The 18428-nt window shown below is 34.5% G+C and overlaps 2 protein-coding genes, 3 long non-coding RNA genes and 1 other non-coding gene across 6 annotated transcripts; 5 read left to right on the top strand and 1 right to left on the bottom strand.

Annotated features, from left to right (window-relative positions):
• The first annotated feature begins 283 nt into the window (after positions 1–283).
• On the top strand, positions 284–2809 carry LOC123714378. The gene is made up of 2 exons (XR_006754302.1): positions 284–349; positions 2239–2809. It is a non-coding gene; the product is annotated as an uncharacterized LOC123714378 (long non-coding RNA).
• A 447-nt stretch (positions 2810–3256) lies between these two features.
• Positions 3257–3837, top strand: LOC123714381 (glycine-rich cell wall structural protein-like). Its single transcript, XM_045668615.1, has 2 exons — positions 3257–3325; positions 3418–3837. Exons 1-2 carry the CDS (start codon positions 3265–3267, stop codon positions 3765–3767), a joined length of 411 nt encoding a protein of 136 aa, XP_045524571.1. The 5' UTR covers positions 3257–3264; the 3' UTR covers positions 3768–3837.
• Positions 3838–7895: 4058 nt separating this feature from the next.
• On the top strand, positions 7896–9267 carry LOC123714319. Its single transcript, XR_006754293.1, has 2 exons — positions 7896–7982; positions 8847–9267. It is a non-coding gene; the product is annotated as an uncharacterized LOC123714319 (long non-coding RNA).
• A 559-nt stretch (positions 9268–9826) lies between these two features.
• On the top strand, positions 9827–10371 carry LOC123714450. Its single transcript, XR_006754304.1, has 2 exons — positions 9827–9910; positions 10031–10371. It is a non-coding gene; the product is annotated as an uncharacterized LOC123714450 (long non-coding RNA).
• A 1673-nt stretch (positions 10372–12044) lies between these two features.
• LOC123714228 (filaggrin-2-like) lies at positions 12045–13595 on the top strand. Its single transcript, XM_045668423.1, has 2 exons — positions 12045–12119; positions 12192–13595. The coding sequence occupies exons 1-2, from the start codon at positions 12053–12055 to the stop codon at positions 13493–13495; spliced, it is 1371 nt and encodes a 456-aa protein (XP_045524379.1). The 5' UTR covers positions 12045–12052; the 3' UTR covers positions 13496–13595.
• A 1160-nt stretch (positions 13596–14755) lies between these two features.
• Positions 14756–14828, bottom strand: Trnaf-gaa. Its single transcript has one exon. It is a non-coding gene; the product is annotated as a tRNA-Phe (tRNA).
• Between the last annotated feature and the right edge of the window lie 3600 nt (positions 14829–18428).

Here is an 18428-nt window from a genome sequence, read left to right as displayed (position 1 = left end):
CATTTAAGTACCTCGCTCTTACCGAAGCAAAATAAGTGGTTTCTGGCAATGATTTTATTTGTAATTTACTGTTCTGGTATATTATAAATAGTATTTGTCCAATATATATTAAAAATTCCGATTCGTTCAAATACAAAACCCACCCAATTTAACCTGATCCATAATAGGAGGCTTTTATTCGTTTATTTTATGCTGGTCAGTCTTGTGTACACTGCTAATAGTCTTAAGTAGATGAATAGATATAAATAGATGATAATTCAAAAATTGTTTATTAGTGCGTAAATCATGGCGACAATGGTTCGGTTTAGCTTAGTTCTTATTTGTGGATTATTTGGACTTACAAATGCAGGTAATTCTCATACATTACTTAAAAAGATATCTGCAATTTAAGTTAAACAAACATCTAAGGTTTTTAAACAATTACTTGTACGTTAGTGTTTAATGTTACGAGCGTTTTGCATAGGTTCAACGAGAATTAATATCTTTAATAATATAAAAAATAAAATATATCACGCCACTGTCGTACGCTTGGCAACATGCAGGCGTATTCGGAACGGGTTCACTGCTGTTATTTCCCTTATCTCAGAAGGCAAGCTGTTGTAAAGACTCCGATATAAGTTATGTTTTAGCGACCGTATACGAGTCGGATTTTAGATAGATATATATGAATATGTAGTATGCGGGCTACGTATTGAAAGTAATTGTAATGCTTGTGTGTATTTGGTTACTTAATTATTTTTAATGTTGCGTATGCAACTGCTTGTTGTTCATTAATTTAGTGCTAATATAAAGTTCGTTAGTGGGAGTGAAAGTAGGATAAAGAAAGGGGATATAAATTCATTATTTTGAAGAACATGAAGTTGTTTAAGTGTCCGACTTGATTCGCTTCATACTTCTATCTAATACAATAAATGTCAAACTTCAATACAGTTATGACGTACGTTATACTTAGAGAATTACGACTCCGAATTACACCCTAATACTTTATCGATTTCACGATAGTTATTTTTTTTCACCAAGTGTTTGATTAAAACCTTAGCTGTGAAGTTTTTATAACATACTAATATTAATTAAATTAACTCCAAAACTACTGGACCTTTTACAAAAAATTGTTTGAATTTAGTTTATTTACAAAAACCTTCAAAAATTGACAGTGGCGTCATTGTTGTGATTTACCAAAAATACAAGCAAATGGGCCTATATAAGGCTTTTAATTATCGTAAAAGTGAGAAAACGTATTGTATTGTTATATACCAAACAGGCGTAGAAGCGACATTAACATTTGCTCGTGCAGTGATGAAACGTGAGAAAATCTATAATCTCAACCTATATTGAAAAACACGAAAGACGCAACATATATCTGCCACATTAGAGGCGGTAACGGCACTTCATATAATACAAAAATTATAAGTCTGTTAATACGCAAATTTAAAATGTATCTACATCAAAATATTATTATCTTTTGGCAAGAGGTATGCCAAATGCTTCAAAAATGTGGCAAAACCATATCATTCCCACAAAGGTCGGCATCACACCTGCACTGGCAATATATTCAAAGTGACACTGCTCGTTTGCCTCTCAAATAATTTTACAACTTTTTTATGTGATACATAAATCGATTCTTTTTATTATTGCTAGTTGTTACATTTTAAAAGAATATACTTTAAAGTTTTGCATACATTTTATTAGATACTAGCGGACAGACGTTGTTCTGTACACATCTTAAATACAAAATTTCAAACTTAAAAAGACCAACAAAAAATATCTAATTGTAAATAATCATAGTTTTCTTAAAACAAATGTACGAGTAAAAAGCAGTAGAAAGTATTTAACCCGGCCCAAAGAGGGTCCATCAGCATAGATAGTATGTGGACCGGTATAATTTCGTTTTGACAGTCGAGAAGAAAAACAAGATTCTACTTGTAATGTTTTTATAAGATTATAATTAAAAGCTTTAACAACAATGCATTTGTTTATAATTCTGGCCTTCCTTTAGAATTTCTTAAGCTTTGTGGTTTGGCCATTAAAAAGGTTTGCCCATCACTGCACTAGTGCACTAGAGCATTGGTCTAGACCAACGATATTTATGGGATATAACCAAAGATACTGCAACTGTTATCATAATGTAATTCGTATTATCTGTTGTAAATTGTTTTCTGTTCTGTTGTGTTCTGTTCTATTTCCATGTAATATAAAACTAATATTGTATTCATACACTATTAAAAAAACAAATTACAGGTGTCCGAGTAATACGGTCCCCGCAGTTCGACATTAGTGGAGCCAGTTCGAGCGCTTTTTCTGGACTTCGAGGCATTTTAAGTGGATTTCAAGCTAGACCACCTACATTTGAAGGAGATTACGGCTATGGCCAAGGAGAAGGTTATGAACAAGGAGGAGGTTTTGGCCAAGGGGTAGGCTATGGACAAGGAGGAGGTTTTGGCCAAGGGGTAGGTTATGGACAAGGAGGAGGTTTTGGCCAAGGAGGAGGTTATGGACAAGGAGGTGGGTTCGGAAGTGGAGGAGGTTTTGGGCAAGGAGGAGGTTACGGCGAAGGAGGTGGATTCGGAAGTGGAGGAGGTTTTGGGCAGGGAGGTGGATTCGGTTACGGGCAAGGTTTTGGTAAAGGCCAAGGTGGCTTAAGTTTTTCTAAAAGCGTTAGTATTGGCTTAGGAGGCGGGGCGCAGTCGGGCTCAAGCGCATTCTCATTTGGAAAGTGAGAGTGTATGAAGACTGAATATAGTACATATAAGAAAACTTATGTAACCAAAGTTTGTTCAAATATATTTTTAAATACATATTGAGAACTCAATTGTGTTTTTTTTAAATATATTCTATTACCCTGGAACCCTATATATATTATCCTAACAAGGGCGTGTATCAGGCACAGAAGGCTAATAACCTAGTTACCTATTAAAAATTTTTTTATGACCAATCACAAAACAGGTAGACAAATCTGAGGCCCAGACCAAAAGAAAGGTTTTGAGTGCCACTGGATTTTATCTGCTTCACTTCTTCGGTCTTAAATGGATTGCTATTGTTACAACCTTAAGAATTAATGAGGCAGACATTTGTATCGAACCCATGCCACGAAATGCGGATTCACTTTAACTTATTGAAAAAGAGGGAAACCCCTACGCAAAGAACAAGGACTCTGGTAAAACTCAGTGTATAAAACTAATAATCATAGAGGTGTTAATAACGTTGTTAATCTATAAATGTTACGTGTTATACATATTTTTATCATTTAGCGCTTAGATGGAGAAGATGGCACGTCTCAGTTTGATTTATGTAGTAATTTTCGTCTTCTTGGGATCGTCGCTTGCAGGTACTTATAAAAAATTAAAGACGTCGAAATTAAGCTTTAACGTCTTAATTTTATCTCTGGTGTTATAATTGAATAATAACCATATTTTTTAGCTAAACGCGTTGCCCGGTCTCCGCACTTTGGATTAGGCCAAGGTTTTGGCGGAGGATTTGGTGGCGGTTTTGGCGGAGGATTTGGCGGTGGATTTGGTGGTGGATTTGGTGGTGGATTTGGTGGCTACCCTCATCCACCGCCACCTCCAATATATGGTCCGCGATTATATCCCCCACCGCCTCCACCAGGTTTGGGTTACGGCTTAAGTGGATATGGTCACCCGGGTGGATTCTACCCGGGTGGGTACAATCAAGGATACCCGGGTCTTAGTGGGTTAAGTATAGCGAAGAGCGTCAGCATCAGCTCAGGTGGAAGTGCTCAGGCAAATTCAGAAGCTTTTGGAAAATGAGACTGATACATTATTAAGTATAAACCTTTTAACTATATAAGTATTTTTGTGGTTATAAATAAATCATAAGAGAAAAAAGCAATTTTTTATTCATTTTTTTTCATATATGAAGGGTTATGCATGGGGCATGGGGTAAGGAAAACTAACCAAGATGCTCAAATATGAACTATGAAATTAATATCTATGCGCTTAGAAATATCCATGGTGCACAGTCGGACGAAAGACCTATCTCCCATTAAGCCTTAGGAAATAAATTATACTTGAACCTTATTGAAACAAATAAAAGCTTAAACCAATAAGTTTGATGTACATTTTAAATTCTTATATATAAAGAGCACTACACATATGTATTCATGGTATTTAGTTGCCACTTAAAAAAAAAACTTACTTTTAATAGTTATAAATGTTAACGTATACACCTTTGAGTTATTTATTTTCAAAGATGTACCGAGGTATTAATTTAAAAAAGGCTAGATTTGAAGAATTTAAAAAAATACTTTCTGTAAGATCTATAAGTAATTTTATTAAATAATAATGACTCCCAGTTGTATGTATTTGCAACACGAAATCAGCATAATAACAAATCTCTAGTTCAAATAAGATCAAAGTTTAGTGTATTTTATATTTTGTATTCTGTATAAAAACATTGATACTAGCACGGCTAAGACCTCAAAGTCTTGGCCTCTGTATCTAGAAAAAGTACATGAAACTTGGATTTTATATGCTTTTTTTAATTAGTTTTTTAATGATTTTATATTTATTTAAATCTAACAAACAAATAAACAGTATTTAAAATTTTCTTTACCTACATAGTAATAATAAAAATTACTAAAAATGAATAATAACAATTTTAAAAAGTTTAATCCCTTTGGCAGTGTATCTTTAACGCTAGCAGCACACACCCTCATTTCCGTTTTTTGAACCTTTACGAAGCGAAAATATCACATATAATTCATATTACACGAGAGTTATGAATGCGCACGTAGTGGGTTGGTGCACAGCCCTAATTCAAACGGACGACCTCAGGGTTATAGGTGTCTTCGTGTTATATATAATTAGAAATTTAGACTAGACCAACACTAACATAGCTATCATTCAAACTGCAATTCTTTGGTCAATCACAGATTGATTTTATTCGAAACTTCAGTGGTCCCCTCATATTAACGGATTGGCGAAGAGACTTAATTTTACAGCTTACGCGGTTTAAAAAATTCTCTCACTAACTGATGTCGATACAGCTAGACTTGTTTGCTTTACTTACTTTCACAGCTTAATGACTTATGGCTTATTATTATGGGGTTTTGCTGCTGATGTCGAAACTATTTTCATTCTACAGAAAAGGGCTATTCGTGCAATCTATAATTTAAAATGTAGGGAATCTCTGAAAGATAAATTCAAGGAAATTAATATTTACCTTTCTCTCGCATTATATTTATGTATGTTTACAAAAATAGTGATAAGTTTACTAGAATAGAACATACGCACAATGTTAATACTCAAAACGAACGCAGGCTGCAATTTCCCGTACTAGACTATCTAAAGTTAGTAATTATTTTTTGGGAAAAGGGATACTCTTCTGTAATAAAATCTCAGAGGCTCTTTTATCTCTGCCTTTTAATAAATTTAAGAAATGTGTTAAAGAGCTGTGTAAAATATCTCACTACAAAGTTAACGATTATCTAGTTGATAAAAGGGCCTGAGACTAGTGCTAGACGGGCTACTTCTAATTAATTTGCGATATTTGTTTTAAAATAAGTGTTGTTTGATAATTTGCTATTTTAAAAGAGTACCGAGAGTTTTTTGCGTCGGCTTTTTCTCTCGGCCTACATCCTCTGTCTTCTTTGCCGATGAGTAGGGATGTCTACCTACTCAAACTTAATGACGTGGAATAAGTGATACTTGTATCTTACGTTCCATAATAATAATATTTTTTTTAACAAACATCGTTCTACCAATGAACGCGCGAGGTGCGTTTCGTTTCACAGTTTCACTTCGATAGTTTACAATCTACCGTAGAACGTAGACGTTAAATTGTATGCAGTACGTTGAGGTTCATAATGTTTCAAAAGTTCATCTCGCTACACAGATTACAACCTAACGGTAATTCCAATTTTACGGTGACATGTATACTGCACACCAGATATCAATATCTAATATCTATACAAAAATCAAGAACTAACATTAAAATATTATCATTAAAAGGAGTCCCTTTAAGCAAGGTTCCAAAGATACTGGCAGCGTTTCCCCTTTGAACAGATATACTTATTCTTTGTCCTAGGTAGGAGAGCCTCCTACCTCGGACCTACCTTTGGCTCTTTAATAAAATACAAGCTGATGAGGGTGGAAAGTCAAATTCAGTTCAGTTACACCCTCATATATGAAAAATTGTTCTCATTATTCTAAACAAAATGAACTCCTCTAGTGACATCCTCCTTTAAAATCCGATATACTTTCCATAACCTTTCATTCATTTCTAATCATACAATTACCAAAAAAACACGCAGGCAAACTGGAAAATAATTATAATGAAAAATATATATAGATCATGAGATCCTTTGGGTTTTTTTAATGTCGACATGAAAACACCTTGAATTTCTAAGTAAACTTTTTGCCGCTAAAAATAAAATTTAATAGCGAGGACAAAGAAGAATTCTGGTAAGCCCCGCAACCACAGTGCCAATGTCAACACAGAACCGTCGGCCGCAAATGGTTTTTACTTTGAAATACTATTGTGATATATTTGCTATATAAAGTGATTAGGTTCCGTAGATAAATTCCTTTAAACGACTTTAAAATCCAGCAAGAGTGTAACATGTATTTCTTATTTGTATTGATAGGTCTATGAGAAGTGAGATTTTATTACTTTATTTTCACACTAGTAAAGAGTGTATCATCATTGAACCTTCACAAAGAACAACTGCGATCCTTTAGCACTATAAATAGTCATCCGAGGAGCTTCAACGTCACAAAAAACATCGAATTGTAATTAAGCCGTCGGGTTTTTTAGGTCTATTGAAAAAACTAAGAAATTCTTATATATTGTACCTATGGTACTCGTGTCTATATAAGGTACTGAGTATTGTAATGAAAGGCTCTTCAGGACACAACTATTTAATACGAATGTTAGTACAATACTGATCTATATTAAACATACATTACATTACATACATTTGTATCAATCATGTTGGCACAATATAAAGAAACTAAGGTGATAGAAGAGCACTACATATATATTCATCGTATTTAATTACCGCTTTGTAAAAAAACTTATTTTTAATAGTAATACATGTTAACGTATACACCGAAAGAAATGAAACAATCTTGAATTATTTATTTGAAAGGAGGTACTGAAGATAAATGTATAATACAGTTTAAAATGTAAACAACACTTTCTGGAAGGATCTATAAGTAATTTTGTTAAAAAAACATGTCGTTGCAACACGAAATCAGCACAATAACAAAAATTGTAGTTCAAATAAGGTTTAATAGTAGTAAAACAACAGGTATTCGAAGAAGAAAACATTTAGCAGGCAGCACGTGTAATACCCATAAGTCTTGGTCTCTAAAACGAGAAACATCCACCGATTTTTGTCCTGTCTGTGGCCCTTTTCAATAACTACATGAATATTTGAATTTTATATCCATAACAAATATAGAATTTAAAATTAACAAGCCAACAAAAAGTATTTACAATTTCTTCACCTACATAGTAATAACAAAAATAAAAACAAAATTAAAAAGTTTAGTCCCTGTGGCTGTGTACCTTTAACGCTGGCAGCATTTCCTCGCTGTATTGCGATACTTATTTACTGAGCCAGGAAAGCACCAGCTCTGGAGTCACCAGTACTATCTAGCAGGCGCCAACTTAAATCTTTAATTAGCGCCTGTGCACTGGGGTTCAAGTGCACAGGCACAAGAGTCTCTACTCCAAAGGGAACAAAATCAAAGATGGAGAAAAGACTTATATTTGAACCGTAAATGTTATGCTTATATTATGGATGGCTGGTTTTCCGTTCACATTGCGGAATTCTCATAGCTAAATAAACGTTTCATGTACTGCACTAATATTCACCTACCTGTTAATGACTGATGTCAATATTATATATATTGAGAAGATTATGGGTGTTATGTCAGTTGTAATCAGTAAATCACTCAAAATGGTTCGATTTTTATTATATTTTGCAGCTTTGGCGATTTTCGGGCTCACCAATGCAGGTATTTTTTTATTTATATTATGTATAAAACACATTATATTAACTAACATAAATTTTGAGATCATGGTCCTACGTTGGAAATCATGGGTTCTCCGTATAACAATGGTTGTTTCAATTGGCTGCTCTACTGGATACTTCCTCTATAGTCGACGTATCATACGACGCAAGTAGGTGATCAGCCTTCTGTGCCTGACGCACGCCGTCGACTTTTTGGGTCTAAGGCAAGCCGATTTCCTCACGATGTTTTCCTTCACCGTTTGAGCTAATGTTAAATGTGCACATAGAAAGAAAATCCATTGGTGCACACCCGGGGATCGAACCTACGACCTCAGTGATGAGAGTCGCACGCTGTAGCCACTAGGCCAACACTGCTCTAGGGATATTTCTTACTTCATCAAAACTCCTCATCTCCATCTCTGTCAGCTTCCTGTAGGTTAATTAGATTATTAGGTGAAGGTCACGATTATTGTTTTATATAACGATTATTATTATTATTTTATAGCGATAGTAATACCGATACCAACGTTCTTGAATGCAATTTCGAAGTAGTTCTCTCTCAATATTTTTAGTGCTGATGTCGCAACTTTTCGATGGCGCAGTATACAAACTTAATATGCCTAATTGGAAATTACGGACTCAGATTCAAAAAATTTGGACTATTTTATGTATTTATTTTGGTATAAATTCATTAATTCTATAATTACTACTGTTAGTATAAATTGAAGTCATTTGTGAAACTTAAAAAAGCCTCATGTGTAAAACCAGACAATTACATGGTCGACATAAACAAACAATAAATACCAATAACTGAATGCACCAAGATATGGTTTTGCATTTTTAAAATTTTTAAACTTTATTATTGCAGCGCGAGTAGTCAGGTCACCACAACTTGGTTTCGGGCAAGCAAGTGCTAACGCGCAGGCTGGATCTTTCGGAGGTGGCTTTAACAAATTTGGTCCACCACCACCGCCACCAGGATATGGCGGACCAGGTTTTGGTCCCAGAGGATTTGGTCCTAGAGGATACGGCCCCGGAGGATTTGGTCCCGGAGGGTTTGGCCCCGGAAGTCGCGGTCCCAGTTTTGGACCTGGAGGATTTGGCCAGGGTGGCCATGGACGTGGTTTTGGTGGTGGATCCTTAAGTATATCTAAGAGTGTGAGCATTAGTGCAGGACGCGGTGGTGCCTCTCAAGCAAGTTCGAATGCTAATTCCTTCGGAAAATAATATTAAGTCCCTTTTTAAACGACCATTAAGATATGTGTACAATAAAATTATTATTTAGATTATTATTTTATTTGATTTTTACCCTTGCGACAATTTTACAATTGCTTTGGAATGAATAAAGCCCTATATTTGTTTAAAACATCTTAGTTACTCTTCATTTTTATATTAATATTTACCAAAAAACATTATAATGTTAACACCACAACTTACAAAGTTACTTAATAAAATTATTCAAGAAAGTTTATTACCTAGTTTAGGCCCTTGTGGTGTAGGTTCTGTATAATTTATAATTATAATTAAAGAAAATATCTGAAATATACGATGAATTACTAATGCAAATCTTAATATTAAAAACGACACATAAACCAAAATTATAGAAGTAAATCATCGACGCGATTAAGAATAATATATGTCTGAAAGTTCATCCAACTGGCATTCTACTGGTTAAATTGAATAATTCCAGTTCAATGATCGATATTGTTATAAAGTTATATATTTTGATTGTGGCATTCAAGGCGTAAAACAATGTTTTTTTTAAACATTGTTTGCTTATTAAATTTTCACCTACGATGTTATATGCTATAAATTGACGAGGTTATTCTGCATCGCATCAGTTTTAGTTGTAAAACCATACAAATATGAGCCGTTTAAGTATTTATTTTGTTTTAGTTTTAGTTCTTCTCAATGTAGGCGTGTCATTAGCAGGTATTATTATTAGATTTTCGTCATCTCGCGAATTTAGACGTGCTACTGCGTATTTAAAATTACTTCGTAGTACATTAATAATCAAATTTTCATAATTTTATCTTTTAAATTCTGTTGTAGGAGTCCGGAAAGCCCGTTCTCCACAATTTGGTCCAGCCGGTGGATTTGGTGGAGGTTTCTCACAGCCAGGATTTGGACATGGTGGTTTTGGCGGACTCGGTTTTGAACAAGGCGGGCCGGGTTTTGGACAGGGGGGATTCGGGCAACCTGGTTTTCGTAGGCCCGGATTTGGACAAGGAGGCTTTGGCGGGCCTGGTTTTGGCCAGGGCGGGCCGGGTTTTGGACAGGGGGGATTCGGGCAACCTGGTTTCGGCGGACAAGGATTTGGACAGGGTGGTTTTGGAGCCGGTGGGTTCGGTCGACGTTTTTGAATGAAATAAATGCTTTATTGTTACTGTTAATGACGTTATTTTTTATTTATATACCTTTTTAATTAGATTTGTTAAGATATACAAATCTAATTAAAAAGGTATATAATATAACATAGTTTTAGGGTCCGTTTCACAATGTACGGATAAGTTCTAAATAAGCTATTTATTACTTATTTGTAGGATGAACACGATTGTTGCGTTTCATGACTGTCAGATAGCCCTCTTCGTCACATAAAGTCCATGATAAGTTATGAGTCCGATAAAACGCGAAGTGTCTCATTCGGATCTTTTAGAAAGAAAGAAAAACTTCATTATAAACAATAAACAGGATATTTCGGTAAAGTGAAGTGCACTGGCCCTGGCACTGGTAGGTTTTATCTTCCAAATAATTTATGTGTTGCATTGCTATTTGGTAATTTATCGATACATTGTGAAACAGACCCTTAATCTGAAGCGCTTGAATATTTCAAAATAGTGATTTTTTCGCACATTCTAATAGCCGCGAGTTTGCGTGATATCATTAGATGATTTAATGATAATTTAACTTTCTATGAATTTTATTTAACTTAATTATGGCTAATAAGTAAAATGGTATCTAGATGTTCTACAATAGTGTTCTTTCATTTTAAAAACTATAATGATTAGCTTGTTTATCGCATTAAATAATTTAAAAAGTGTAAGTAATCTGGAATATTTTTTAAATATTACTTATAATATAAAATTTATCAAAATTTGCCAGCTATATTAAACATATTACGTTCAATTTATTATCAACTTATAAAAATAGCAATGGAGACTCCATTATACGGATTTAAGGTTATGTACAATTTACTGCACCCCAAGACATTTTAATGACTTGGGGAATGCCTTTTAAGGCAGAATTTATTTCTATATTGAATTTGTGAGTAATATCAAATAATATTCCAGTAGGGAAACAAGCTACAACCCAACATATTCAAAATCAATTTTATCGCCCTGAGAAGGCGAGTGAGTGATGAAGTGATTGGGAGCGGGACAGCAGCGTTAAAAAACCTAGTTAATCAACATAGTGTGTAGCCCTTCAGGCTCTAAGGTTTAAGTGGTAACCAGCTTAGTGGTTTTTGGTGTTTTCTGTACTTTTAGTTCATATACATATATATTTTAGTACTTACTAATTTCCTTATCCTAAACTTAAATAACACTATCCTACCTGAAAATAAAGAAACGACATTAAAAGTATATTATCAAAATTGTCAATCCCTTTTTAAGCTTTTTACAATAACCCCACAATTAAACAATATTGAATTCAATCCCAACTTTCGCTTCTGTCAACTTCAACTAACTGCCTTTTGCCAACCGCGGTGGCTGCTACCGCCATCTTGTATATATTAAATAAACATACTATATATACATATATGCAGTAATGAAAAAATAAAACTAAAGTACTGTAAAAAACGATGTGATTAGATTAATTTAGTAAGTTTTTACAAAAGATCTGATTTACCAGTCTATATTTCACAGTCTGCTGACTGGGCGCAAACAAAATTTGTTTTGTCTAACTTATTTCGGAAAATAAATACAGCTTGTGCGGTTTTTCATGAAACGTAATATTTACCTAATTAATTATGATTCATTTGTGATATTAGGACATATTATTCTTGGAATAGGATTTGTTAGTGATATAAAACCACAGCGATCTCTGTAATCGATCAGACTCAGTAATTTCGGCAAGATGACAAGACTGATGATGACATCAATATTTACTTTGACTGCATTTATTGCAGTTTACGGATATCCAGGTGAGGGATTGCTGTGAATCCATAAATTGCAATCATACATGAAATGTGTATCATGTTAATTTTCTTTTTTAGGTTCTATACAATTGCATCGGGTTGCAAGATCGCCGTATTACGGCGGTTTTGGGTTCCACCCACCTCCACCATTCCCATTTTTCCAAACAAAAAATTGGAGTGGAATTACAAAAAGCGCTGATGGAAACACCAATGGAGTATACAGTGGGGCTGCTGCTAGTGCCACAAATAATGCACCGGCTACTGGACAAGCCGTATCGCTAGCATCAGCTGACTGTGATGATGATGCTGACTCGGTTCAATCTACTGGTACTTCTGGCAAATTAATAGCTGGTTTCGGTGATGGACACAGAGGTGACATCTTCGGAAAACAATATAATGCTCATAAAGAAGCTCGTTATTTGTTCCAAAGTGGTGACGGAAAGTTTGAAGCTGGCTTCAATGCAGAATCTGGGCAAAAAAATACTGGACTTGCTCAAAGTGAATTCGGTAAGGATGACCATACCCTAGGTTTCACCCAGAACGAAGAACAAAGCCGTGGGTCTGGTCAGAACATAGAACAATATGGTTTACCCTCCCAACAAGGAGGTGGCTTAAGCCAACAAGATAGTGCTTTAAGTCAAAAAACTTTGAGCAGTTCATTTGGACAGCAAAATGGTCAGCTGAAAGAACAACAAGTTGGACTGAATGGTGGGTATCGCCAGCAAACCCTCGAAATCGGTTCTGCTCAACAGAAAGAACTAGCTGGTGTTGCTCAGCAGCAAAATCAAGGCGCATTTGCTCAATCACAAGGCCAAGTTGGATTTGGCCAACACGTAGATCAAGGAGGTTTTAATGTACAGCAAGGTCAAGCTACATTAAACCAAAAAGAGCAACATCTAGGTGCCTTTGGTCAATCACAAGGCCAAGTTGGATTTGGCCAACACGAAGGTCATGGAGGTGTAAATGTACAGCAAGGTCAAGCGTCATTAAGCCAAGAAGAACAACTCAAACAGCAAAATCTACAAGGTAGAAATATTGCTAGCAGTCAAGCTTCGTCTTACGCCCACGGGAGAGGCTTTGGCTATGGGAAAGGGTTCTCTGGATATGGACATGATCACAGTTATGGTAATGATTTTAACTCCAAATATCAAGCTAATCAAGACTTGCAACAGCAACAATCGGGACCTGAATTGACCAGCGGAAAGAGTGGTTCGCAAAGTGCAGGCAGTAGTTCTATTGGAGGAGCCTTAAATCTTGCTTCTCAAGGCTTAGAAGCAGCACAAAAGGCCGGATGCAGTACTTGTGGTGGAAATGGTGGATATGCCTTCAGTAATGCCAAGAGCCACAGTGGGTCAGCTATTTCCGTTGCAATTGGCGGTTAAAGTATTCATCAATATTTATTACCAATGTCAATTGTGATGTGATCCACAAATGTAAATTTGTACTTATTTCTTGTAAATAAAATATAGTTATTCTTTTTGAGTTTTTCTATATTCATATTTAAATACAATACCTACCGCAAATACTGTGCTATGAATTATAAAGGGAATACGGTTTCAAACTCAAAACCAAAGTGAGGTCGCACACTAAAAACAAAGAAAAATTATTGCTTAGTATACCTAAAGTGACCATTTATTATTTGACTCAAAACGGGACATTGGTTGGTCAAAGTGGTTTAATTTAGGTCAAATAATAATTAGTCAATGAAAAAGAAAATAGGTTTTTTAAGTTATTTATTTAGAAAAGGTTAGTTGGCTTAAAAATTACAAAGCACAAAATGTACCCAAAGTGTTAAGTTAGTTGAACAGAAGAAGAAATTTGTTTTAATATAGCTGGTGATGATTTCAAATAAATTCACTCTTGGCAAGTTTTTTGTACATTTTGCTGCTCAAATTTTCGCGCGGCACCTCAGAACGGGTCAATTTTGCTCCCACGGTGCATTTTGGGGATACCGGGACGGGTAATTGGAAAAAGGGACAGGCCCGTTCAAAACGAGACGTCTGGTCTCCTTGAGTATGCCGTGTCTATCTTAGTTCCCATTTCAATACCACACAATTAGGGACCGCAATCCTGCGATCGCGTGCAATTTTTCGAGAACATGATCTCGAAGCAATAACGAGATTGATATTAGAAGCGGCAGTAGTATTAGAAAAGTTAATTTCTTCAATGAACAAGCTCAAATCTGAGCGTCTAAAAGGCGACGAAATTTTCAATTTACCTAGCAAATATAACATAGAGAAATCAGACTATCGTCAAATACCTTTTTCGACGCTAATTTAGTAAGAAGGATATTTAAAATAAGAAAGTGTCCAATAACACTACTTACAATAGTGTATTAAAGGGTAGACACTCTGTTCTTGTGTTCTAGACTTAGTACCAAGTTATATACAATTATTTATATTGGTCATTCATACAACCAAACAAACAAATATATCTAAAAATTTAAACATATTTGAATACTATCAAAAAATTTATAATAAAGGCAGGTCCTGAATTTGGTAAATAAGGACGATTGACTCATTTAACATGACGATTAAAAAATAGGTCGTGAGTTTATTTCTATTTTTTATTTTTTGTGACTATCAACAGTAAAATAAAAAATAATACATGTTATTTAATTAATTAAAAAAATAAAAAGGAACTGCCGAAACCAGGGATCGAACCAGGGACCTTTAGATCTTCAGTCTAACGCTCTCCCAACTGAGCTATTTCGGCTATATGAAGCTAAGTGAATTTTTACAAAACAAGATAGCTATACATACTAAACATGAAAAACAAATGCAACGGTGACCTTACCTTTTTATTTCTTATCTTCCATTTTTTGAGGATAGAATTACCGTTAAATAATAATCAGACCGTTTCTAAAAAGTATACAATCATCCCTGTGACAGTTGCTTTATTCTATTTTAAAGTCAACTTTTCATTATATAAGTAATAAATGTTATCCGTATCATCGGAGGATAATTCTAAGGATTAAGAGAAGGTTTAAACAGACGCCTTAGCCTTTTTAGTTTTCGTTACTTTTCTTTAACAAATGTTACACTCTCTCTCACTCCCTCTACTCAATAACAGACGACTCGGACTGGAAATCGAACCCAGATCGTTTGGTTACGCGCCAAGAGCTTTACCAGTTAAGCTATCCGAGACTTGTGCCTGAAAAACCAGTTGTTTAGTTGCAGTATAGATAAATAACCTAGATAGCGACTGTAGCGCCAACTGCCGGGTTGATTTGTTAAACCATCCACGGCGCCACCCAAATGCATACAAAAACTCATAAAATTTGTCCAGCTGTTAAAAAGGAGTTTATTGAGATACACACGTAATGTAGAATTATATATATAAAAAGATGAGTGTAGGTATTTTGAATTATAAAACATAGGTTTAATGGGTCATATGTGTCGATGAAGATAGGGTTTAGACTTACTGCTTTTAGATTTTTGTGCTGGCGTAGTGGCTTCAGCGTGCGAGTGCCATGCCACATTTAACGGTGAAAGAAAACATAGTGAGGAAACAGGCCTTGCCTATTAGATTGCCAAATGATCATAAAACAGATACAGAAATCTGAGGCCAGACCTAAAAAGGTTGCAGCGCTTCTGATTTGTTTATTTTATTTTACTAGACGTTTCTGTCCGATATTCAATACTAAAACTATACACGGCATAATCTTGAGCCATCTCATAGATTAATAAACTATACAGTAATCACGATAAGCAACAGTGCAATTGTTAGAATAGAAATTTCTCAGATAGTTCTAAACTAATTGATTTTAGGAAAAACGCTTTCCGTGGGACCTATTCACTAATTTGAAATCCAATAAAAAACCTTATTAGATATATATATGAAACTATGCTTGAACACAGAAAAAATCACGACGAACTAATAAAGCACTTTTTCTTAAAGTTTTTTAACTTTAAGAAGAGAAAAGTAAACAAATAATAAACGATTGATTTTTATGAATCTCATCACGGAACAGGGTACATAAACAAAAATTCCATATGTGTGTGTCAGCCGAAACGTGTACACAACGTATTAACGACTCCATATTTTTCTACGAATGTCAATTTGTCTTATCAATAACATTTAAGTATATATTTCTATCATCGCGCAGTTTCTAACATACTCCGTGAAAATGTTGAGATTGTTACTATTATTAATTGCAATTGTGGCAGTGTGCTGCTATCCTACGGACAGTGAGTAGTTTTTTGCTTATTGTTGAGAGCAAACTAATTAATAACTAATTGAAATAGAGCAAATAAATAAAACCTTCGTGGCTTCGGAAAATTAGTGCGCAGTTATTATCGTAACATCAATGAAATGGCTGCGGAAGTGTGTATGCCCCAAACCCCATTGATAACGGTTGAAATTTCGAGCAATAGAAAACTTTGTTTAAATTTAATGAAAATATTTTACCACAAAGAACTTTTAAATATTATTTTACACCAACAGATGGCGTTCTAATTCGTATCAAGCGGTTTCCATACAACTCACCTCCAGATAATCGGGAAGAGCCGCCATTTTGGCTCCAACCGCCGCCATTTTGGGCTCCACCATTCTGGCTTCACAATCAAGAAGCATCTCAACGTTACAAAGATAATGAATTTAGAGGTTCAATAGCACATCAACCTTGTTCTAATTGTAAAGGTGGCGCCGTAAGTAACTCACAAAGTGATACCGGCGACGCAATTTCAATTGCAATTGCGAAATCGGGTAGACCAAATTGAATTATATAATATATTAGCAAATGAAATAGTTGTTTTTTTGTGGAAAATTGCCCCTAACAAACACCCGAATTTCTTACCAAAACCATATGTTGCAATAGTATCTATATTTGTAACACTTTAATATTTGTGGACAAACTTTTTAAATTGTCTATAATTAGAAACTCGTTTTACTGAATTATTACAATGTTATGCACCAATGTAAAAATTCCTATAAAGAGTTATACGTAACAAAGTACTTACGTAAATACATTAGAAAAAAAACTTAAATTGTTAAGTAACCAATAAGAACAGAGAACTTCTAATTTATACATAGATAATTAATACATACATTAATACACAGCCAATATTTAACGAATCAAATAAGTCATAAGTCAAACCGGACACATGACATAACCAGAACAACAAGGTCACTGAACTGCTAAAGCTAATGAAGTCCACGAATATAATTTGGCATTCAATGTGCGAATAATTTTGGACATTTATGAGCGTTAACCATTTTACTGCCTATGTACTTTGCCGACTATATCTAGACTTTAAATTGCGTGGGCCGAGTTTTCTTGGAAGTATTTGCTTCTGGAATAAGAGGAGCCAACTTATGTAAATCCAATGTCATTTACATGTGTTAAAAATGTATAATTTATGCCATGACGACAGTTTTTTGAAGTTATATTTCTTTTGCGTTAGGAAAAAATGATTAGAGTATATTTTCAGAAAAAACCGACTCCGTGAAGTTAGCATAGTCAACATTTTAAAATAAAAAATATCAATTTCGTTAATGATGTAGAATATTTTTGTGATATTTAAATAAACTTTATTTACCTAGATAATGCCTTATAATATAAACTTTCAATGTATTAATACCTTTTTTCTATTGTCTTTTTTTCTACAAACGTAGCATGAGGCCAAAAGTTTTTTTGAAGTGATTTTTATCTTGTTACGCCAAAGAAGTATAACTTCTAACGCGTGTACACGCGTTTGTTTTAAAGTACGTAAAAGTAAATACAACTTTTGTTTATTTACTTTTACGTACGGTTAAGTGTGTTCTTGATTGGATCAGTCCATATGTTACCTACCAGGAGCCCTTCCACCCACTCCTGCATCACCAGTCCCTCTAAGGAGTGCTGCGCACATGGGGATACATTATCATAGAAAGCGAGATTAACTTTAAACATATACCTTTAAATAATTACTGCGTTAGTGGAAGAGGAATTGCTCAGCTAATTCATTTAGACATTTTTTGCTTGCCGTTTTTTTGCAGCTTTTCATGTAAATATAAATTTTAATATAATTGATTTAATTCGCTAGTTCTAAAACCTTTTGCCATGTCTATGGAAGAAAGGTAGGTTTCGAGTTTAAGACAAAAATAGACAGTATTTACAACATTCCTTACGTAGACAGTAATAGTAATAATAATAATTAAAGATTATTAAATAGAAAATTAAAACATACTAACATAATCCATTTTTAGACCTACAACTCAAAAACACAAATAGACTTACAATACAAAAACAATAAACTAGAAATAATGAATGAGTGCGTATTTTTAGGTATAACGCCAGATAAATTTTGTAGTTAGAAAGCACACATTGAAAAG

Source organism: Pieris brassicae, chromosome 9, assembly GCF_905147105.1.
Source record: "Pieris brassicae chromosome 9, ilPieBrab1.1, whole genome shotgun sequence".
Taxonomy (NCBI): Eukaryota; Metazoa; Arthropoda; class Insecta; order Lepidoptera; family Pieridae; genus Pieris; species Pieris brassicae.
The sequence above is the reverse complement of the archived record's forward strand: the minus strand, read 5'-3'. Positions and strand labels throughout refer to the sequence as shown.